Raw genomic sequence first — 22,975 nt, forward strand, 5'->3', positions numbered from 1 at the left:
TTTTTATAGAAGTGTATAATTGTAGTGTATTGATTAATCAAGATTAATCCAATGCATTAGGTGCAGAATGGAATGTGTACAGCATGCAATTACAGTAAAGCCTTTGTTAGTTTTAACGAGAATCAGATACAGGTTTGACCAGTCTAGCCAATTTAAAACTGTCCTCCGAAACCTCCAAAAACAGCTAGTCTGGGCATGAATACTGCCACATGAAAGCCTATTATATTACAACAAGTAGCACATAGAAACAGTGTTAGACGGTAATGTTTTTTAGTGGTTAAACATTGAATCTTTATAACGCCAGGTATTACTCTCATAGGGTGAGAATACACATCAGAAAGCAACATAAATGAGAAATAGAATAAAAATAAAGTAAGAAAAACCTAAGAAAATAACCACAAAAGTATCGTCATTAATATCTTCATCATCCCTATTTTACATCTATTAAAGTTTTGGAATTGCACCAACAAAAAATCCTGCTAAAGAAAACAGTATAGCCTATATAAGTCAATTTCATAATAATTTGTGACAGAATCTTCTGTTGGATATTTTATTAAAATATATCAAAAAGGTATAAAAAGATAATATGGTTCATTTGATGAACCATAAAACAAGCAAACATTTCTCATTAACATTTATATGAAAAATAAAGAACTTAAACAGCACCATTTCACAAAGTCCAAACGGTTTCATTAGAACAGTTTTAGACAGTGCTACAACATGGACTGTTTAGACCCATCCAAGGGTCCGGCTAGCTTCACAATTCCTTCCCCAAACATAGAACGATTCCAAAACACGGCGAACCACGGATCGAGATGGTTCATTACTACAATGTGATTGCATTTACATTCCTGTGTAATCAAAAGCGTTCCACCTCAGGGGATACGACTCAAGCGTTACAGCTTCCAGGAAGCCCCCCAGACTTAGCCTAGCATGAACTCCCTTTCCTGGCTTGGAGACATGGACACTCAACACAACACACTGGAACAGCACGGCAACATTCAAGTGGTACAAAAAAATCTCAACCCCTCCACTCTATTGAGTCAGAACAGCTGGACACAAGTGGACCCCCCTAAAAACAGATTTTCACAAAGAATACAAATAAACAAGACCCTCCATAGATGCCTTTGAATATTGTTGCATATTGCATAAGAAATAAAAAAATCAGTAGATAAACCAAACTGTTTAACCAATCACAAACATGTACATAACATTGCAATAAAATGGATATATCTGATATAAACACCAATTTCATCCCACCCGCTCACTCACTGATATGACAAAATTGGCTTGGATTTCCCTCTACAGAGTATGGCTTTTCCAAAGTAGGACCAACACAAGACAACTGTTGCTGATCGCACACGCACAAAAATAGCAGGAAAGGAAGCACCACTGCCTCAGCACACCGTACCACATACATATGAGACAAGGCCAAGTCGGCCTGAACCTGGCTTAGGTTCAACATTAAAAAGTGAATAAAGCATGTCAAACTATTTTTTATATATTTCATATATAATATCACAGAATGGCCCCCAAAAAGTATGTGGTCAAATTATTATCATGGGACTAGAAACCATGGCAACGGGCGAGATAACCACGGAAACGCTGCTGGCCCTTGGTTCCACAAGATAATCGTATAAAACGTGAGCTTGTTTGGCAATTTAAAGCAAAAATCGGATTAAGGATTACACAAAAGAACAAATCTAGCAGAAACACTGAACGTGTGGAAATCCCAAAAAGAGGAAGTGAAGGCCTGAGAAATCTAGAACGCTGGATCGGCCATGTGCTCAAGTGAGCCGAATGCCCAACACTTGCTCCAGCTCCTGCCTCCGCTGCTGCACCTGAAACCGAAGATGGAGTCAAGATCCACAGAGTCTAGATTCAAACACAGTATAGATCAGCCTTCATGATAAAGAGGGCCACGATTTTTCATCATCACCATCAGAAGGCCACATGACCACACACTTCAGCTAATCGGATATGATAGAAGCTACAAAATAATTCTAAATAACAAAATATTTGTATAAATATATGCCTGTAGCCACGTGAGTGGTAGTATTTCTTCCAGTACAAATGGCTCATATACATCATTCAATGATGGCACAAAATTAAGTCATAAATCATATATTCAGTGCAGTTGTAGTAGTTTTAGTGGTGACTTAAAGGACAATTCCGGTATTTGTAACATTGAGCCCCCTTTCTGGTTTGTCTAGGATGAAATAGAGTGGTTAACACAAAAAAAAAATTATATTGGTCCTGTCTCCAGTATTTGGCTAATTTCAAATCGCCCCTGCCTGCTTCACAATGGCTGGCTATGGGCCTTCAAAAACACCCCTTAACCTTCATTTTCAGAATTGTGAAACTCATGGAGTGGTTAGTGGTGTTCGTTGATGTTCCTCATCAAGGATCGTAGCGAAATACAGTTTGTCGTGTTTTATTTGGTAAAATCTGCATTTCGTAAATGAAACCGGACCGGAAAGGGAAGGGGGGGTTGGTTGTAGTCTTCATTCTAGCCCTACTGTCTAGCCCTACTGTTGATACAGAGAACCAAGGGAAAAGACTACAACGACCCCCCTCTCCGTTTCCGGTCGGGTGATGTATGGAACATTGAACACACAGGACTGACAACAACTTTCCGATTTCCGCATAACGAACGGCCATTGCAACACTGCTCACTGCTGATCAACTTGTAGCGTCAATATATATATATATTTAAGTGTTTGTATGCATAGACATCCTATAGCACACACGCGCACACACACACACACATGCTATTGGAAGTCTATGTTTAAATCCTTTAATTATACCGTGTCCATTAATCCCTGATATACCTACTATGTAACTAACACGGTTATATGCTATAGACCCTAGACCTAGAGTATCTGTGGTATAAAGGCTGCGACGAATTTAGAATTATAAATATGTACAATGTATCCTTTAAATATGTCCATGGAACAGATGGCCAATGTGAATAATAGATACGTGTGGACCGCTGAAGAGGTAACACTTTTCCTTGCCGTCATCGTAGAAAAAAACATTACAGCTATTATAGATGGAAAACAACAACGCAATTCCACTATATATCAGGACCTAAGAGAGAGCATGTTATCAAAAAGATACGACAAGCCCTGGAATGTGTGTCGTTTTCCGCTCCAACCACTTGATGGAAACGCACCTAATTCGAATTTCTTTTTTGCAAACTTCCTAAAGATTCGCTTCAACTTTTAGATGGAAAAGTGACTATTGACTATTATATATATATATATATATATATATATATATATATATATATATATATATATATATATATTAGAGCTGTCAAGCGATTAAAATATTTAATCGTGATTAATCGCATTAATGTCATAGTTAACTCACGATTAATCGCAAATTATTTTTCTATGCTAAATATCCCTTGATTTTTTTGTCCCATAATTCTTCTCATTTTAATTCTCTTATCAACATGGTGAAGCGCATCGGCTTGCCTTGTGCAAATGATTTTTTATTAACAACATTGGCATATACTGATCAAAACAGGACGATACAAAAAAAGAGCCTATAGTGCAATTAAACGACTGCTTTGAACAAATGCAATTTGAACATAGCAGTCAGGCTACTGCTTCTTTGTTTTGAGCCAAAGAAAAAAAATATATATATATATATATTTTTTTTAAATAAAATCACGTTAATCGCGCGATAATTTTTTTAACGCCGTTGAAATTGGTTTGCGTTAACGCCGTTAATAACGCGTTTAACTGACAGCTCTAATATATATATATTAGTGCTGTCAGTTAAACTCGTTATTAACAGCGTTAACGCAAACCAATTTTAACAGCGTTCATTTTTTTATCGCGTGATTAACGCAATTTATTATTTGATTTTTTTTTTTGGCTCAAAACAAAGAAGCAGTAGCCTGACTGCTATGTTCAAGGCACTATGTTTCTATGTTCATCGTTTAATTGCAATATAGGCTTTTTTTTTGTATCGTCCTGCTTTGATCAGTATATGCCAATGTTGTTATCAATAAAAAAACATTTGCACAAGGCAAGCCGATGCACTTCTCCATGTTGATAAGAGCATTAAAATGAGAAAAATTAATGGGACAAAGAAATCAAGGGATATTTAGCATAGAAAAAACATTTGAGAGTTAACTATGACATTAATGTGATTAATTGCGATTAGATATTTTAATCGCTTGACAGCACTAATATATATATATATATATATATATATATATATATATATATATATATATATATATATATATATATATATATATACACAGGTCCTTCTCAAAAAATAAGCATATTGTGATAAAGTTCATTCTTTTCCATAATGTAATGATAAAAATTAAAATTTCATATATTTTAGATTCATTGCACACCAACTGAAATATTTCAGGTCTTTTATTGTTTTAATAATGATGATTTTGGCATACAGCTCATGAAAACACAAAATTCCTATCTCAAAAAATTAGCATATATCATCCGACCAATAAAAGAAAAGTGTTTTTAATACAAAAAAAGTCAACCTTCAAATAATTATGTTCAGTTATGCACTCAATACTTGGTCGGGAATCCTTTTGCAGAAATGACTGCTTCAATGCGGCGTGGCATGGAGGCAATCAGCCTGTGGGACTGCTGAGGTCTTATGGAGGCCCAGGATGCTTCGATAGCGGCCTTAAGCTCATCCAGAGTGTTGGGTCTTGCGTCTCTCAACTTTCTCTTCACAATATCCCACAGATTCTCTATGGGGTTCAGGTCAGGAGAGTTGGCAGGCCAATTGAGCACAGTAATACCATGGTCAGTAAACCATTTACCAGTGGTTTTGGCACTGTGAGCAGGTGCCAGGTCGTGCTGAAAAATGAAATCTTCATCTCCATAAAGCTTTTCAGCAGATGGAAGCATGAAGTGCTCCAAAATCTCCTGGTAGCTAGCTGCATTGACCCTGCCCTTGATAAAACACAGTGGACCAACACCAGCAGCTGACATGGCACCCCAGACCATCACTGACTGTGGGTACTTGACACTGGACTTCAGGCATTTTGGCATTTCCTTCTCCCCAGTCTTCCTCCAGACTCTGGCACCTTGATTTCCGAATGACATGCAAAATTTGCTTTCATCCGAAAAAAGTACTTTGGACCACTGAGCAACAGTCCAGTGCTGCTTCTCTGTAGCCCAGGTCAGGCGCTTCTGCCGCTGTTTCTGGTTCAAAAGTGGCTTGACCTGGGGAATGAGGCACCTGTAGCCCATTTCCTGCACACGCCTGTGCACGGTGGCTCTGGATGTTTCTACTCCAGACTCAGTCCACTGCTTCCGCAGGTCCCCCAAGGTCTGGAATCGGCCCTTCTCCACAATCTTCCTCAGGGTCCGGTCACCTCTTCTCGTCGTGCAGCGTTTTCTGCCACACTTTTTCCTTCCCACAGACTTCCCACTGAGGTGCCTTGATACGGCACTCTGGGAACAGCCTATTCGTTCAGAAATTTCTTTCTGTGTCTTACCCTCTTGCTTGAGGGTGTCAATGATGGCCTTCTGGACAGCAGTCAGGTCGGCAGTCTTACCCATGATTGCGGTTTTGAGTAATGAACCAGGCTGGGAGTTTTTAAAAGCCTCAGGAATCTTTTGCAGGTGTTTAGAGTTAATTCGTTGATTCAGATGATTAGGTTAATAGCTCGTTTAGAGAACCTTTTCATGATATGCTAATTTTTTGAGATAGGAATTTCGGGTTTTCATGAGCTGTATGCCAAAATCATCAGTATTAAAACAATAAAAGACCTGAAATATTTCGGTTGGTGTGCAATGAGTCTAAAATATATGAAAGTTTAATTTTTATCATTACATTATGGAAAAGAATGAACTTTATCACAATATGCTAATTTTTTGAGAAGGACCTGTATATATTAGGGATGGGCAAAGATCGTCGAATAGTTGAAGTCACGACTTCAACTCTCCGTTCACTCTCATGTGCCTTCACAACTTCCGGTGGTGAATAATCTTTTGATAATTCTTTGTTGCTAAGCATATAATTTCCTTGACCCCTGTCAAGGAAAGTGGATTTATTTTTTTCTGTCGTTTCACTCTGCAGGTAGTCCGTTAACCTCAATCCCAGCGTCCTCGGTTGCTAAGCGACGTCAACGTCTTCGGCTGACTATTTCCCAGCTGATCAACACTATGAATGCTGGAAACAAATAAATTGTAAAAAGACACGTGTGAAGATATTTTTTTGGCCATAGTTTACGTGTGCTAAAGACGTGTCTAGTTCACCGTCATGCAGGCTATGTTCAGTAAAATAAATAGCGATCTGTTTTCGGAGCATGAAGGCGTATCTGCCTAAGCCCACGTTGAAATCATTTTGATGTTGAATGTTGATGGCGCAGTTGTTGAAATAAACAGATTGATTTCATACAATTCGTAGAAGCCTCTCACTGTGTCATTGTGGGTGCGTGTATACGAGGTGCGTGTGTGCGTGCGTGGGGGGTTCTTGATTGACAGATTTTCGAATAATATTCAAATACTTCTCAGCGAATATCGAATATTATTTTTGCCAGAAATGCACGTCCCTAATACAAGTATATATTTTAATTAAATTTAAATTACATTTTTAATTATCTGCGGGCCGCACTGAGTGGGCAACTGGCGTCCCACGGGCCGCCAGTTGTCCAACCCTGGTCTAATTCCACACACAGAGTCTAGATCCACACACAGAGTCTAGGGGGCCACTCACACTAGGGCCACGGCCCGTGCCCGAGCTCATTTGCATACTAAAGTCTAGAACGTTTGGCTAGTGTGACCACGCCATCCGTATTCCAGCACGGAACAGCCCCCTGGCCACGGCACACTTGGGAGACGTGTGCCGTGGCCTAAGTACAGATGCTAATGAGATGACACGCGCGGATACGCAACGTGAGCTGGATGACGTAGTCCTTGTGCGACCCTTCTTTCCTTATAGGTCCATGCCCTTCTTCCCCACAACAATCATTTTAAACAATGGCGGCAAGCGGTTCACGAGTGGGTTTACGTTGGTGCGATAGTGAAGTCGAGTGTTTACTTGAAATTTGGGCCGACGACAGCATTCACGTTGTTGTTCTCCATTGTTGTTATGGCGGCGAGGACGCTTGGTGATGACGTATTTATCGTATTATGAAGTGATGACGTATGTATGATGGAGCAATCGTGCCCAGGCCACGGCCTTTGGGAGCAGTGTGACCACGGGCCAGCGGGGGGAGTGGGGGAATCGTGCTGAATCTTCCTGCAGCACGGAACAGGCAAACGCCCCTATTGTGAATGGCCCCTAGATCCACACACAGAGTCTGGATCCTCACACAGAGTCTAGATCCACACACAGAGTCTAGATCCACACACAGAGTCTAGCCCCGCCAGCACAACCGAGACCAAGAAGAGAGTCCCTGACTCATGGCTGGAGTGTCAGTCAGTGCTCGATGAAGCCTTTCAGTATGTGATCTGCATCCCTGGAAACTGAGGAGTTGCAAGGCAGTGTTTTGTATTGTAAAGGCCAATTTACACCAGAACCGGCACGGAAGCGCCACGGCAGCGAAGCGGCTGTGTTCCGTACTGCAATCCCCACTGGAAGCGGCACGGACATATTCCGACTGATGGCTCAAGACGTGCCGAATTATAATAGCCTGTATGAATTGTAATTAGAATGATTAATACAATATTATTCACAAGTTATAATCAACCATACACATAACCCATTAAATACGGTAGACCTATGATTTCTAGATGTCATGGCAACGTCCACTCGCGACAATGGACTTACGAGGCATCGACGCAGACTGTGATTTCTTCTTTGCCACTGATTAGCTATTAATACCATAGATAGACTAATAATATGTAATATTACTGTAATAATATTACAATACCCTGTGAATTGCATAGGGATCGATGTGAGCTCATGAATATTCATGAGCAAAGGCAAACTGATTAGCTGTAGTCGTGTTCTGAGACACGGCAGCGAACCGGCAACTTTCAGAAATAGAAGAGGCAAGTATCGTAAACGAAGTGCCGGTTTGGGGACGATTCCGTGCCGTGCCGGTGCCGTATCCAGTGGAATAGCCTAGGTTGACTTTAATGGTTTCTATTATTTTCGTCGACCAGTTCGCTGCCGTGCCGCTTCCGTGCCGCTTCCGTGCCGATTCCGGTGGAAATTGGCCTTAAGTATGTGTTTCTGAGGGTGTGTCTGTTTGCTTGTGTGCTCGGTTCCATTGCTAGGTTAGCACCAGGGCTTGAAAACGAAATAATTTTTCAATCGTTCCGCTCCGAACGGAACCGGTATATTTAACGTTTTCGTTCTTGCGTTCCGCCACCAACATATCGTTCCTGAACCGGTTCGGAACGTAAAATAACGTTCGTTCTTAACGTTCCGGCAGTGTTATTGGGCCTAGTCTATTTTTGGGGTCGATATAGGGTGACCAGATGTGTCGCATTGTGCGGGACAGTCCTGCATTTCCATTACTTTGTACACGTCCTGCAAATGAGACGTTGTCCCGCATTGTTATTGACAGTCAGGCTCGATTTTTGAAATGTGTGTTTTATAATCTGGCGCTTATCAAATAGCTGTGTGTAGACAGCAGTGAGGGCTGTCATCAGGGAGCGGTCGGGCTGTTTGATCATGTCAATGAAACTTGGACGCGGGTTAAGGGCACGCCCACCAACAAGAAACAATGCAAAGGCGATATAGTGGACTCGGTTAATTTAGCTCACGTTACCTTTGTCGAAGATAGAGCTCAGTGCAAATGTTGCTTCCAAATCGCCTCTCGCCAGGGTGGTGGTGGGAATTTGTGACAACTGAGCTTAGCGGGCGGCGCAGTTTCCGTTCCTCGTAAAATTCTGTTCGTTTTCGTTTTTGTTCCTTGAACCGGTTCGGAGCCCTGGTTAGCACACCTCAGTATCACTGAGAAGATCTTTTAATCGTAGTTTAGCTAAAAGGTGGATTCTTGGTAGCTGAGGAAACGGTGCATGGGTTTTTACGGGCCTATTTGCATAGAACAGATGATTAAATCCTCTACAGAGTGGTTGGTTTCTTAGCAATTGAAAATGAAAGACATTGTGGGTAAATGTGTTTCTTAGGTACCTAAATGTTTCGTGAGCCATATTGAGAATGGTGCAGTGGCGACAGGTTGGAAGCTACCTTGGAGTAGACGTATCGGCCCACAGCCTCTGGTAACCAGGGAGACTGATAGAACTCTGCCCTCCTCTCCTCCTCCGGGTTCCCCGCCACATCCGTCATCAGCTGGGATACAGAGACAACAGGGAGATGGGTCACATCATGGGACAGCACACTGGAGGAAATCCTCCAGTAAAGAAAAGGGAGCTGCTCGCCTTTGTCAACTGTGCAAACAATACTTGAGGAACACGTTCACAAGCGATTCAGAAGGTCTGAAGGGTGACAGTTGGTTAGGTAAACATTTGACCCCCCTATTTCATGGTCGAATAATCGGTAGGTGGTATGAACGAATAATCGATTATTCGATGTGTGCCGACATTCACAAAGGCAGCAATGGATCATGGGCAAGAAATCACTTAAAGGGGCCCTATTATGCCCTTTTTTACTGTTTATTATTAATTTGTTTGACCTCATAGAATTGATTTACAACAATAATGGGTGGTCTAGCGCATTCTTTTTTCTCCTACTTTTATGAGTATTACAACCCCTATGTGCAACACCCAGTTGCTTAGAATTTTGAGGCATTTCGAATCTTGGTGCTGACGTCTCTTCAGGCACTCAATATATATTATAACTCAGATATATTATACCTTACCAATTATGTATTACCTTATCATTCATTTATACATATATATACACATATATATATAAGACACTATCAGCCACGGAGAGGATGTCTTTCCTTAAAGGCTACCAGCCTTTCAGGAAAGACATCCTCTCCATGGCTGGTCCACACACACACACACACACACACACACACACACACACACACACACACACACACACACACACACACACACACACACACACACACACACACACACACACACACACACACACACACACACACACACACACCATCTCATCTTCGTCCGCTGGGGGCAGGGGGCCCCGGACTTCCCTTCCGGTGCGGTAAAGCGAACGCAATACCGCCCCCGCTGCTCCGATTCTCCGGCCAATCTCACGCTCCATAGTACCCTCACTCGCGAACAAGACCCCGAGTTACTTGAACTCCGCTGTGTTGATAAACAAATAATCCCCCTATAAATGATTGGTCTTAACACCCTAGATAGATTGAGGCCCACCCATCTGTCACGTTTTGCATCCGCCACTGCTCGGAAGCCTTTCCCCTTAGCGTGGTACAGGTGCATTGGACCGGGGCATGGGATTGGGGGGCTGACCTTCAGGTCCCTGCTCTGGGACTTGAGCCAGTCCTGGATGAAGTCCTGGGGGTGGTTGCTGAAGCTCAGCATGAAGTCTCTCTGGGTCTTCAGCTGGTTGATGGACTCGATGGTCTCGTGGATCTGAACCGTGGAACACAGAGAGAGAATAAATATGGCGGATAGAGGATGTTATTAAAAAGACCAGCCAGTATTCAGCATTACCAAGCGGTGTCCTTGTTTTTCTGCTTCACACAATAAACCCATTGATTGGGCCTGAAGAGGTGAAGCGAAGGCCCACATTGGGGGGCCCAGTCGCAGCATTATAACCATCCTTTTCAGATTGGTTTTATATAAAGCCTCAGCCAAATGCTTAGGATGCTGGGGCCGACGCCAGTCCTCGGGCCCCTGGTGCTTAGGGTCAAGGGCCGCCTCCCAAGTTATCCTTTGTGGCTGAATATGCAAACTAGAAAGCTGAAACTGTTGATATCTACCGTCCGTTTGTATAGCATTTGTATTTCATGTCCTGCATTTCCGTTTCTGCGGGAGAAGTGTGCGTACCTTCATCTCCAGCACGGCAATCTCCTGCTGGTTGGTGGTGGAGGACAGGAAGCCGTTCATCTGGCCCTTCAGGGGGTCGTCCACCTCTACGTCAATGTCGTAGCACGCCGTCTTCTTCTGCTCCAGCGACTCCACACTATGTCAGCGTCACAATAAGAAAAACATACAACATCCTGAAACATAACCACAGAGTAGATACAGCTGTTTGAGCTTTAGCTTAGCTAGGTCATTTTGGACAAGTTTTGATCATTTAGCCTAGCTTTTGGATTTTCAGTTATTTTAGGAAAAGTTGGAGGGTCCATCGGTGCGAAAAAAGTCTCATCCCGGCAAGATGAAAAGAGACAGGAGATGAACCAATCCACACCCAGCTTCACCAGATAGATTCACTTCACTGGAAGCAAAGGATCAAAGGGCATGAGAGCACTCATTTTTATCTGCATCTGCGTATATATACAAGATATTAAGTATAGCGTACCCAATAGGCTACTTAGCAAAAGAGAGGCAAGCGCGGGGGAGTGCGATCCAGGCTAAAGGCCAATCCTTTCAAAACACAGCTTCTCACCATCTTCTTATCGAATGATTTGAGGCATAGACGGTAACGGTATTATATCACGGTATGTTAATCGTATCTTCTAATTTCGATATAAATGCTTCTGAAGGGATAAGATACTGGTAGGCAAGATACTGGTATATGTATGTTGAAGTGTTTGCAAATAATAAGCCATGGGTCACTATTTCCCTGCAACAAGTGCTTATGAAAAAACAGTGCTTTTCACAATGGGGATGAGGATGAAAATAGAGAGGCAACTAAGGAGGTCAGAGCAGAAATAAAGAGGGCTAAATTACAATATAAAAATAAGATAGAGGAGAGACTGGGAAGTAACAACTTGAAGGCAGCATGGGATGGTGTTAAAAGAATGACAGGTTTGCATAAAACACAAAACAAGCCAGCCCATATCCCAATGTATAAGAGTGATAACGATTTATCTGAAGCATTGAATACTTTTTCAGAGCAAGCTCTGGTAAAGTCCACACCATTCTCAATTACACAAGAAGATGTTAGGTCAGTTTTTAAGGGAAATAAGGTCAATAAAAGTCTGAGTCCAGATGGTATTACTGGGAGATTGTTAAAGTGCTGTTCAGAACAGCTCTGCGGGGTGTTCACTGATATTTTTGAGATGTCCTTGGAACAGAGAAGGGTCCCAAAGGCATGGAAGGAGTCCATTATTGTTCCAGTGGCAAAGAGCAACACTACAAAGAGTTTAAATGACTTCAGACCAGTGGCACTGACCTCACTGGTCATGTCATTTGAAAAGATTGTGAAGTGTCTTTTGTTGTTAAGGGTGGGTGAGGCCCTGGTCCCAAGGCAATTTGCACACAGGGCTGGAAGAGGGGTGGAGGATGCCCTTGCCCAGATTACACTGCTACGGTAAATCTCCTGTACAGATGGTCCGGGCACACACACCAGGCTTTTGTTTTTAGATTTTTCTTCTGCTTTTAATACTATCCAGCCACATGTTTTAGTCAGTAAACTACTAACAGATATTAATCTTGAGAGTAATCTTGTGAGCTGGATTATGGATTTCTTAACTAACAGAAAACAACGAGTAAAGGTAAATGGTTGTCTTTCGGAAAGGCGTGTCTCTTCCACTGGCCCTCCCAGGGTTTTGTACTTTCCCCTCTACTGTATATCCTCTACACTAATGACTGTAGAAGTCAGCATATTAGACACATCCTGAAATTTGCTGATGACTGTTATTGTTAGTTTACTGCATAAACATGAATCTCAGCATGGGCCAGTGGTTGATGATTTTGTCAGTTGGTGTGACAAGTATTTTCTTCATCTTAACATCTCAAAGACAAAAAATATGGCCATTGATTTTAGAAGAAACCAATCTTGTTCTCCACCACCTACATACATAAATGGAAACTGCATAGAGATGGTTGACCAGTATAAATATCTGGGAACAATGATAGACAAGAAACTCAAATTTGACGTACTATTTGCAAGAAGGGGCAACAACGATTGTACTTCTTTCTGAGCTTAACTCCTTCAATGTCGATAAGGTTATGTTGTCTTTATTTTATAAATCTTTTATAGAATCTGTTCGCACTTTTTCATTTTTTGCCTGGTATGGGGGCATCATAGCCTGCATCATAGTTCTACCAGACTCTCGTACTTCACTTCATTTCATTTGTACAGAGAGTCTGGACCTAATCAATTGACAAACGTTAACTCACTTGAAGGCGGGTGTCTGTTGAAGTTTAAAAGGATTGGATCTGCCCAGTGCCACTCTGGATCTGCCATAACCAATCGCTAACGTTTGGTTGTGACGTATTTCATGCGCCGGGAATCACGCGCAGGTTGTACACAAACCAAACACCTTGCGCGTCTGCACGAAAATGTCCGTCAACGACAGCTGCAGGTTTTGTTCGTCGAATTTAATTTATCAGGGAAAAATTGCACATTGTAAATCAACTGCCGACCTACAACAACAACTCAAACTGGCGTACGACTTTATCGTCATTGTTCTCAGACACGCCCTCTGTTCGCTGATTGGTGGCTGCTGTGACGGCACCAGAAAACCAAATTACATACAGCAGGTCCAGACCTAGTACTGAAGGGAAATTCAAATTGAGCGGAAGTACTTAGGCGGGCGGAGCCAGGCTAGGGGCATCAGTCTTGGGGACAAAAAACAACCTCAGCCATATTGTGAAGGTGGCTGGGAAGTTGATTGGCTAGGGCCCGACCGATATTGATTTTTGAGTGCCGATGCCGATTATTTTCAGAGAAAAATTACGATTACGATTTAATCGGTCGATTAAAAAAAAAAAAAAAAAAAAAAAAAAAAAGCATATAAAACGTAGTTTTTGATACCTTAAATATACTTTAAACACTTTTGACGAATATGTGAATTGAATGCAGAACCTTTGAGTGTTTTAGAATACATTTACAGTCAAAAATGAGTGTAATGTAAAATGTAAAATAAATAACTAACTCCCAATGTGCTGCGCTCGTGAGCAGTGACTAACGCGTGCGTGCTGAGCAGTATGGTCTCACCGTTAGAGTCTACAGTATAACAAATGTTAATTTGTTATGGCCTGGGACCTAAAGAAAAACAGGCACAACATGCTCAAACAACGCGTCTTGTGTACATTGGTGAGGTGAGCGCGCAGCTGCCTGAGCGAGCGTGCTTTCATGTTGTACGGTAAAATTCAATCTCCTCTTTTTTACTCCAGCTAAAGTTGTTAGTTAGCAAGGCGAGTAGGAGCGCAATCTGCAGGATACTAAGCGCAATAACATTTAAAAAAAATAATAAATCGGTTGTAATCTGCGTCTTTTTGGCCGATGCCGATTATTTTCAAAAAGGCTATGATCGGCCGATTAAATCGGCAGGCCGATAAATCGGTCGGGCCCTAGTCCACAAGTATCCTTGCTGAACATTTATGAGAAGCAGGTTACTCAGAAAGCAATGTCTATATTGGACTGTAAAAATCACCCCCTTCATTGTTCATTTGAGGCCCTTCCCTCAGGCCGGCGACTAAGAGTCCCTCTTTCTAAGTCCAATAGGACAAAGAACTCTTTAATCCATAGCGCAATTCGTTTGCTCAATTTGCACAATTCTTTGCACATACCTGTAAATGTATGTGAATCTGATGACTAGATAAGTATGACCGTTTTTTAACTTAAATTAGCCTGCGTCTATCTCTTTGTCGTGTGTCCTTGTGTATATTGTGTTTTCTATGTGTACTAGACTGCAAGACAAGTTTCCCTTTTTGGGACAATAAAGTTAAACTGAATTGAACCGAATTGCGCGTATGTTAACTGGGACCCACGCCGGCGAGAGACATCTACATTCAGATTGGCTGGCGGTCGTTTACAGCCGAAATGCTACTAGCTCATTTGCATTGAGTTGTTTGTTTTCAACTCTCATTTACAGCTTTACAGCTTTAAAGCTATCGCTCAAGCGTTTTATTGCTCCTATCGCACATGTCTAATAGAAAGTGAATGGGCGTTTATTGCTCGAGACACTTTATAGCTTTTGGTGTGAACGTACAGTAAGAGCAGGCAAGCACACGTCCTCCACTATGACCTTCAACACCGGGTCCCCCCAGGGTTGTTTGCCTAGCCCACTTCTCTACACACTTTCACATACGACTGCAGCTCTTCCTCCCCATCCACCCACGTAATAGAATTTGCCGACGACACAACAGTGCTCGGCCTCATCACCGGGAATAATGAGGCTGCATATAAGCGAGAAGTCCAACTGCTGGTAGCAACAACCTGGTCCTCAACAGAAAAAAGCCCAATGACGTATTATTGATTTCCGTAAGACCGGACAACTGAGCCACTCCCCACGAAAGTCATTGGCTCTGCCACAGCCAAGGCCCAACAACGCCTCTACTTCCTCAGGAAGCTGGTCTCTGGGGCAGTGGAGCAGTGCTACCACTATGCAGTGGAGAGTGAGCTGACCTAAGGCCTAAAAAAAAAAAAAGTTTGGTTCCTGTTGGTTGTCAGTTGAGGTCATGGGTAGGTAGGGAATTTATTTTATTTTTTCCAGCGGCAGCGAATGATAGGTAGGTTGTTTTCATTTAAAAACGAGAAAATTCGCTCATCCTTGTACAGAATGAAGAGGTGCTGTACCAAAACGTAATTATAGAGGTGCTATACCAAAACGTAATTACATAAAAAATTATTATTTTTTTTTTATAAAACTCATAAAATAATTTGGGTCGCACATAAATTGACAGGGTCGGTCGGAAACCGGAACCAAACAAAAAAATTTTTTAGGCCCAATGGTTACTGGATTGGTTTGCCCGATGCATCAGTGCAGAGAAGGAGGCCATACACAGAGTGATGAGAGCAGCAGGGAAGATCATTGGGGTCATCCTTCCAGACATTAAGACTTAGTACACCTCCCGCTGCATGCGCCGAATGAAAAACATTCTTGACGACCAATTTACACCCAGCACACAACCTTTTTCAACCACTGCCCTGGGAGAAGATATAGGTCCATCAGGGCCAAAACTAGAAGGCTGGCCAACAGTCTGTACCCCCATGCGGTCAGGCTGCTAAATGGACAGTCTGTCTCCTCCCCCCCATGTAGCCCAGCTTAACAGTGATGGTTCCAAGCCTCACTATGGATTCACTTTTGATAAAAGCTTGTGCCAAACGATGTCCATTTAATTTAGAGCAGGGTAATGCCCGGATGAGGGCTTTAATAACCACTTCAGAAGCAGAGTGATGTGATCCTACCTGATGAGGTGGTTGATGACGATGGGGTCAGGGTGCTGCAGCAGACCCGCCAGCTTCATGGGGATCTCAGAGAACTTCATACGAGCACAGCTGAAGATCTGCCAGCAGGTGGAGAGCATCAATATAGTGAACCACCCAAATGGAGTTCGCAGGGGTCATTGCGCTGGATCTCATTTGGGTTGTGTTTTTTTGTCGTTTTGTCTTTTACTAGTCAAATGAAGATAGGATAAATGCACGGTCAAAGTCTATTTTTAACCAAACCAAAATCAATCAATATTAAACCAAGTAATGAACCCACAAACCAATCAGTAACCAACCATCCAGCCCACACTACCAAAATAACCGGTCAATACGCTCAACAGACCCTAGTCATATTCCTCCTATAAAAGGTCCATTCCTGCCTTCTTAAAGGTGTTCCTGCCCTGGTACCGCACTTGGGATGTGTTATTGGATGTGTTGTGTTCTGGATGTGATGCGCACTATGGATGTGTTAGTGGACATGGTACCTGTCTGAAGTAGCGGTTGCAGTTCAGCACTATGGATGTGTTGGTGGATGTGTTGTGAATTATGGCTGTGTTAGTGGTACCTGTCTGAAGTAGCGGTTACAGTTGATGAACTCCTTCTCGTGGCAGTCCTGCAGCTTGTTGGTCTTGATGTACAGCCACAGCGCCTGCATGATACTGGCTCTGGTCTGGGTGTGGACGCCCAGCAGCCTGGCCAGACGCAGGTCCAGCTTATACTGGGGGGGCTGGGGGGTGAATGGGGGAGAGGGTCAGACCATGCACCTCGTCTACTAGGCTGACCGCCAGCTGCTCCCTCACTATGGGGGCCTCATCTGATGCTCCCAGATGTGTTCAAGTGTGTCAGATGTGATGAACCCAAAGTGTTTAAGCTTCATGTATTTTCATGTACCCCCAGAATTCTTGCAATTTCTGTTTTTTTTTGCTTGGATAAGTTGCTTTGGATACCATCATCAGCTAAATAAATGTAATGAGAGGGAGGTATACAAGGAGAGAGGGAGGTGAGACACACAAGTATTAAATAAAGATCTCACATTGTGTGTACGTGTGCGTGCGTGCGTGCGTGCGTGCGCGCGTGTGACCTGGTGGTCCAGCATTAGCAGCAGGGTACACTTCACGTTGATCTCCCCGGGCCTCTTGACCTGGAAGCCATCCGTCTCCTGAGTGGCGGCCATTCTGTGCCACTGGCCAGCAAGAGAAGACAAAAGACTGAGTCAAAACTACACAGTCATTATAGGTAGACTCCATGACCAAAGAGCCCCGTGCAACATGAGTCAAAACGAAATAGTCATATTAGGAAGAATCCATGAAGGCTTGATATCTTTTGCACGTCATAGCAAGTGTATCGTTATAGCTGTCAATAACAGTTCCAGTCTCAAAGGGTTTTACAGGCTGTATATGTTTGACATTCCCTAATCCTAGCCCCCCTAAAGGCAAGAATAATAATAACCTCCCTTAATTAACAGGGAATAACTCTTGAGGACCCAGAGGGGGGGATTCAGTGGGAGATCATTCCAGGGAGGGTTAGGAGTCCAATTACTTCCCTCTACTAGTGAGTACGAATGACAATAATTCCTCATGACTAGGTCCGACATATGCTCTTGGTCGGACAATGGATGTGGTTACTTTCATAAGGAGAAGAACCCAAACCAACCCAAAGCACTGCTAAATACAGATGAATGTTACATGGACAGGGTCCATTCAGGGCATTGTTTTTACCATTCCACGCCATAAGTCCTCATTCACATACTTGCATCATTCATACCGGGAGAGGAGTCCTGTTCGAAGATGAGGGAGGTGTTAAGGCTTCTACACACTGGCCCAACCGTTGCTCATCTGAAACGTTTGGGGAGACTGACGAGTTCGGAAACAAATCTGTTCTGTGTGTTCAACTATGTTGGAAGCTTTTTGAAGCACGTGGACGGTGTCATGTCCGATTCAACATGCAAAGTCTGAGAGTGTTGGCATTTGGGGATCGGAGCCTCTGATTGGTTGTGTGCTGCTAGCACAACAAGAGAATCAGCGCGGTGGGTGGGAGGGGCGGACTACCGCCACCCGATTTTAAGGAGAATTATTGCATCTCACCCAAGCGCTGAGCGTAAACGCTACTGTGTAGTTGTCAGTTGTCAGTAGTTGGTGCGGTTTGTTTGAATGCAACTTTCCTGCCGAACGGAGCAGACGAGAGGCAACAGAGTCGTCGGATAAGGCAGTTGGCCGTTGGACTGAGTCTGAGCGGTGTGTAGGCCCCTTTAAGGAGGAAGAACCAAGTACCTCCACCAGGTGGTTGTCAGGTCCATATAGCTCCTTGTCAAGTTCGATGACCAGGCTCTTGAAGAACGACGAGAACTTTCTCTTCTGCTTCCCAGACTACGGACAAAAGGATAAAATAAAAAAGGGAAATAGACAAGGATGAATAGGAAAACAAAAACAGAACATTCCCCTTAGTCCTTCTGAATCCCTAATGCCAATTTCGACACCATTTTTAGTAGAACGCCACAAATAAAGAGAAAAACAATAATTTGGATGTTTTTCCATTCCTGGCTGAAAACACTTGAAACTGACCAGCTTATCTCCCTAAATAAACACGGAGCTACATGTCAACGCTGGGCTGCATAACAACACTGTTAGCAATACCAAAAGAGAGGCTGTTTTGCGTTAAGAGTTGTGACAGCGAGCACAGCTGCAATGTTTTGGCTCTGACCACACCGGGAGGAGACGCTGATGGGAGGAACCCAGAGCGCACCAGAGTGTTAACGGCTGCACCCTGTGCCCCCAGCTTGCTTCAGCCCTGCCAAACTCGCATGGTTGCGCAACCCAGCGCCCTCCCTTCCTCCCACACAGGACTCTTCGTCTCCCGCCCATCCCTGCTCTCCTACCCTTAACACCGCCAGAAAGAAAATGAAATAAATAGGACTAGGACAGATTCAACAGAAAGCCATTTCTGTCCTGGTTGTCGGTTGGGCACTATGAAACGAAAAATGCCTTTATTTATAAACTGACAATCTACATATTGCAGTGGGTGGGACAACAGAAATGTACAAAACAAAAAAAAAATTCAACAGACGGCATTGGTTTTCGGTTGATTGAAGAGCTAGAGACACAAAAACACTTGCAGTTTCAATTCCTTTTATCAAGGGAAACCCGTGGTCAGAGAGGTTGAGCGCTGCTGTGTGCATGTGCATGCGTGTGCGTGTTTGGGCGTGCAAAGCACATGCAGATAATTTAAATCTGGTTCCTCTGCACGATAGTCAGAATAAGAGTCAAAGCAGAACCAGAACTTCAGTGCTGGGCAGTCAGGTCTCAGGGGAGATTAACTACAAAAGGGCACTGAACAAAACTTGACAACCAGTTGCTAGGGGAAACGATGTGGAATACAGCAACAAGGATCATTTGCAAAACCGTGGAGAAATTAGTAAGAGACCACATCACGAAACATATGGACAAAAACAGCCTCTTCAGCAACGAACAATTTGGATTTATGAAAGGACGATCAACCACACTTTATAAAATAAAAATTATGTGCGGGCCTGACTGAGTGAGGATGTGGGCCGTATGCGGGCCGTTGCATCCCTGGTCTATAGCATATAACCGCGTCTTCTGATGACAGTTTAATGTAACAGTAAGCTGAAGACATTGCTAATTAACACCGCAACTGCAAATTAACCACACAGAGATAACCATGGCAACTGGTCAAACAAATGTTCTTCTTGCGATCATTCTGCACGCGCATCCGCCGTGTTGATAAACAAATAATCCCCCTATACGTTAATACCGTAAAATTCCTCCAGCCAGAGGTCTGAAAATTTGCATTTCTCAATGTGAACTAACAGATCAATGACTAACAGAAGCGAACTCGCGAAGTGGTTTGGCAGCAAGCCAGCCGGGTATATCCAGTTTGTTTCAGCACACGCACCACGTATCATTGATATCACTCAGGTCCTACTAGCAATAGGACCTGAGTGTATTGTATTGCAATTTGCAATACAATCATGACATTATGCAATCAACAATTCATTATGCAATTTAATAATGTAATTTGAAAATACGTTATTCAAAGTGTATTTTAATATGCAAATTGACAACTTGCGTGGATAAAAACAAATCCAGTTTTAGTAATTTTAGGAGATAGGCCTGCACGTAAATTACACAAATTGAAAAACTCATAGTCCTTGTTGGAAATGTGAATACCTCGTCAGATGACGTTTATTACTTTTTAATGGCCTTAATTTGGCCTAATTTCATTCACTTAATAACTTTAAACCCTGGACGTGACCGCGTATTCGCGCTCGGCAACAGCCAAGGAGCGCCGCTCAACATTCAAGGAGCGCCGCTCAACATTCAAGGAACGCCGCTCAACAGCCAAGGAGAGCCGCTCAACAGCCAAGGAGAGCCGCTCAACAGCCAAGGAGAGCCGCTCAACAGCCAAGGAGAGCCGCTCAACAGCCAAGGAGAGCCGCTCAACAGCCAAGGAGAGCCGCTCAACAGCCAAGGAGAGCCGCTCAACAGCCAGGCCCAGGCTGTTGCACTTATTTGTTCTTCAAGGTTGAAGTACAGCCACACTGCTGACATGGCTGTTCAACAGGTAGCTCTCATGTGCTAGCTCTCATGCACATGCGACTAATAGATGACTACTGTTATCATTGCGTTTGCGACCGAATCAGTTCGAATGAACGAATCATTAACAAGAACGAACCAAACTGATTCTTCGCTCTCGCTGGTCTCGTTCGTTCTCAGACTCGACTCCTACCAAACCCACTAGTGACTGACTCACTGACTCGCTATTTCTTCACTTACTGAGTGGTGAAGAGGGAAGAGGCTTAGTGAGCGAGAGTACGATTCAATATCAATGAAATGGTAAATGCATGCCGTCTTTGTACTATCTGTGTCATGCCAGATTAATCAAATATTTTAATGTCTCAATCTGTCTCATTCTTTGATGGTTCGTTCTCCACCCGGGACCCCCACCATCATTGCTAAATCAAGTCTTTTGCTGATATGTTAAACATCCGATAATCAACTACACCCCCCCATCCCGCTGCGCTTGGTTAAAGTTGTAATGTTGTGTCGATTGATGACCGACTTCCACGATCGTTTGAGAATGAGAACGAGGGAGGAGCTGAGTCTGACTGACTCAGCTGAGAACCGTGCATTCCGTGATTCGATTCACCGCTACCGGAAACTCGACTGAACGAACGAATGATTCTGAACGATTCTTCTTGGCGAACTGACCGAAATAATCATTAAATCCATCACTAGTTATCACGTGACACGCCTTGCGGATCGGATCATATTACTTTCTCCCCTCTGATATCCGGTCCAGCGTAATTGCCCAATATTGGACCGATGCCGTGGATTGGATAACGGTCCACCCCTTTTATTCGTTATATTTATTAATGATCTACCAGATAATGTTCATTCAGACATCTTCCCATTCGCCGATGACAAAGATATTCAGAACAATAAAAAAAAAAAAGACCAAGATTCTCTACAACAAGATCTAAACAATCAACGCAACAACAAGTGGAGCGACACTTGGCTTCTCCGGTTCCATCCGGATAAATGTAAAGCTATCTCGTATGGAAAATCCGATAACACATACCAATACCATCTCACAGACGACAAAGGAAGACACGATCCGGAAAACACATAAGAAAAAGACCTTCAAGTTACCTTTTACCAAAACCTGCATTTTGACATCCACATCTATGGCAAAACAAAGTAATCCAATGCCATATTCTGACTCCTCAGACGTACCTTCAGTTCAATGGATGCCGACATCCTTTTAACCATATACAAAGCACTGTGTCGTTGAACCCTTGACTACACCAGTGCTGAGAAATTGTAAGACAGCATAGGGGTTGTCCAACGAAGAGGCACCAACCCAACACCGCCTGTGTCTGTGACGGCCAGAGACATTCATCCAGGGGGCACCAGTACAAACTAAAAACCCAAAGACCCAAAACTCAACTTAGGAAATACTTCTTCAGCCTGAGAGTGACCAATATATGGAACAACCTACCATCAGAAGTGGTGAACGCACCAAGTGTCAATTGTTTTAAGAACAGACTGGATAGTACTCTAATGGCGCATTTCCACCGGGGGGTGCGGGTAGGTTCAGTTCGCAAAGGTGCGGCACGGATCATGTTTCCAACGCCAAAAGTTGGCGTGACCCGGACTGAGCCGTATTGAGCCGTACTCTTCTCGCAGTACTCCTCTGTTGGGGTACTGTGACTCCTGAAAGGGTGCCGGCAAGTTCGAGCTACACACGCCGCCTGTCGACATAATCGCACTGCCGTTAGGAATGGGCCGATGGTCGATTCTATCGACTATCGATGGATTCCATCGCCGATCGTCGCAAGTTGCAGACGAAAAGGCGTTTTTTTTGGTCATTATTTTTTTTATTGCTAGAAAAACAGAGCTGTGGTGTGCTGTGTGTGGCTAATTTTACAGCTTAAAAGGCCCCGCAAATTGTAATACAAGTTAACTGGCACAGGAGGAAACACACTCTGTAGCACTGAACTGAAGTATTCACTTACTGCTACGAGAGGAGAGGAGAGGGGAGGGGGTCGAAACCTACCGGTCTGCTCGCACGGCGAAATTACATCAAACTCCGCTGAATGTCACTTTGAAGAACTGATGGTCGCTCATCTATGTGTATGTGTGTCTACGTCTGTGTGTTTATGTGCGTATTAAGACAATGGCGGAGCGATTGCATGTGTGTCCAAGCTGTGTTAACATGGACACTTCTGATCATCCAATTAGATTTCTAAACGGAATAGATCTTTTCCTATCAT

At 43.3% G+C, this 22,975-nt stretch overlaps 1 protein-coding gene across 2 annotated transcripts in view; it reads right to left on the reverse strand.

The window, feature by feature from the left end:
• Positions 1-536: 536 nt before the first annotated feature.
• smarcd2 (SWI/SNF related BAF chromatin remodeling complex subunit D2) overlaps positions 537-22,975 on the reverse strand; it is a 47,454-nt gene continuing 25,015 nt past the window's right edge. The window contains exons 6-13 of one of the 2 annotated variants that reach the window (XM_030340775.1): positions 18,453-18,548; positions 17,264-17,365; positions 16,748-16,909; positions 16,162-16,259; positions 10,905-11,040; positions 10,365-10,487; positions 9,091-9,249; positions 537-1,841 (exon numbers count right to left, since the gene is read on the reverse strand). In XM_030340775.1, the coding sequence (XP_030196635.1) occupies positions 9,091-9,249; positions 10,365-10,487; positions 10,905-11,040; positions 16,162-16,259; positions 16,748-16,909; positions 17,264-17,365; positions 18,453-18,548 (876 nt within the window). In that variant the 3' untranslated portion in view covers positions 537-1,841. The remainder of the gene's footprint in view (positions 1,842-9,090; positions 9,250-10,364; positions 10,488-10,904; positions 11,041-16,161; positions 16,260-16,747; positions 16,910-17,263; positions 17,366-18,452; positions 18,549-22,975) is intronic. The other variant, XM_030340776.1, reaches the window with a different exon arrangement.

This window comes from Gadus morhua, chromosome 18, assembly GCF_902167405.1.
Source record: "Gadus morhua chromosome 18, gadMor3.0, whole genome shotgun sequence".
NCBI classification, from domain to species: Eukaryota; Metazoa; Chordata; class Actinopteri; order Gadiformes; family Gadidae; genus Gadus; species Gadus morhua.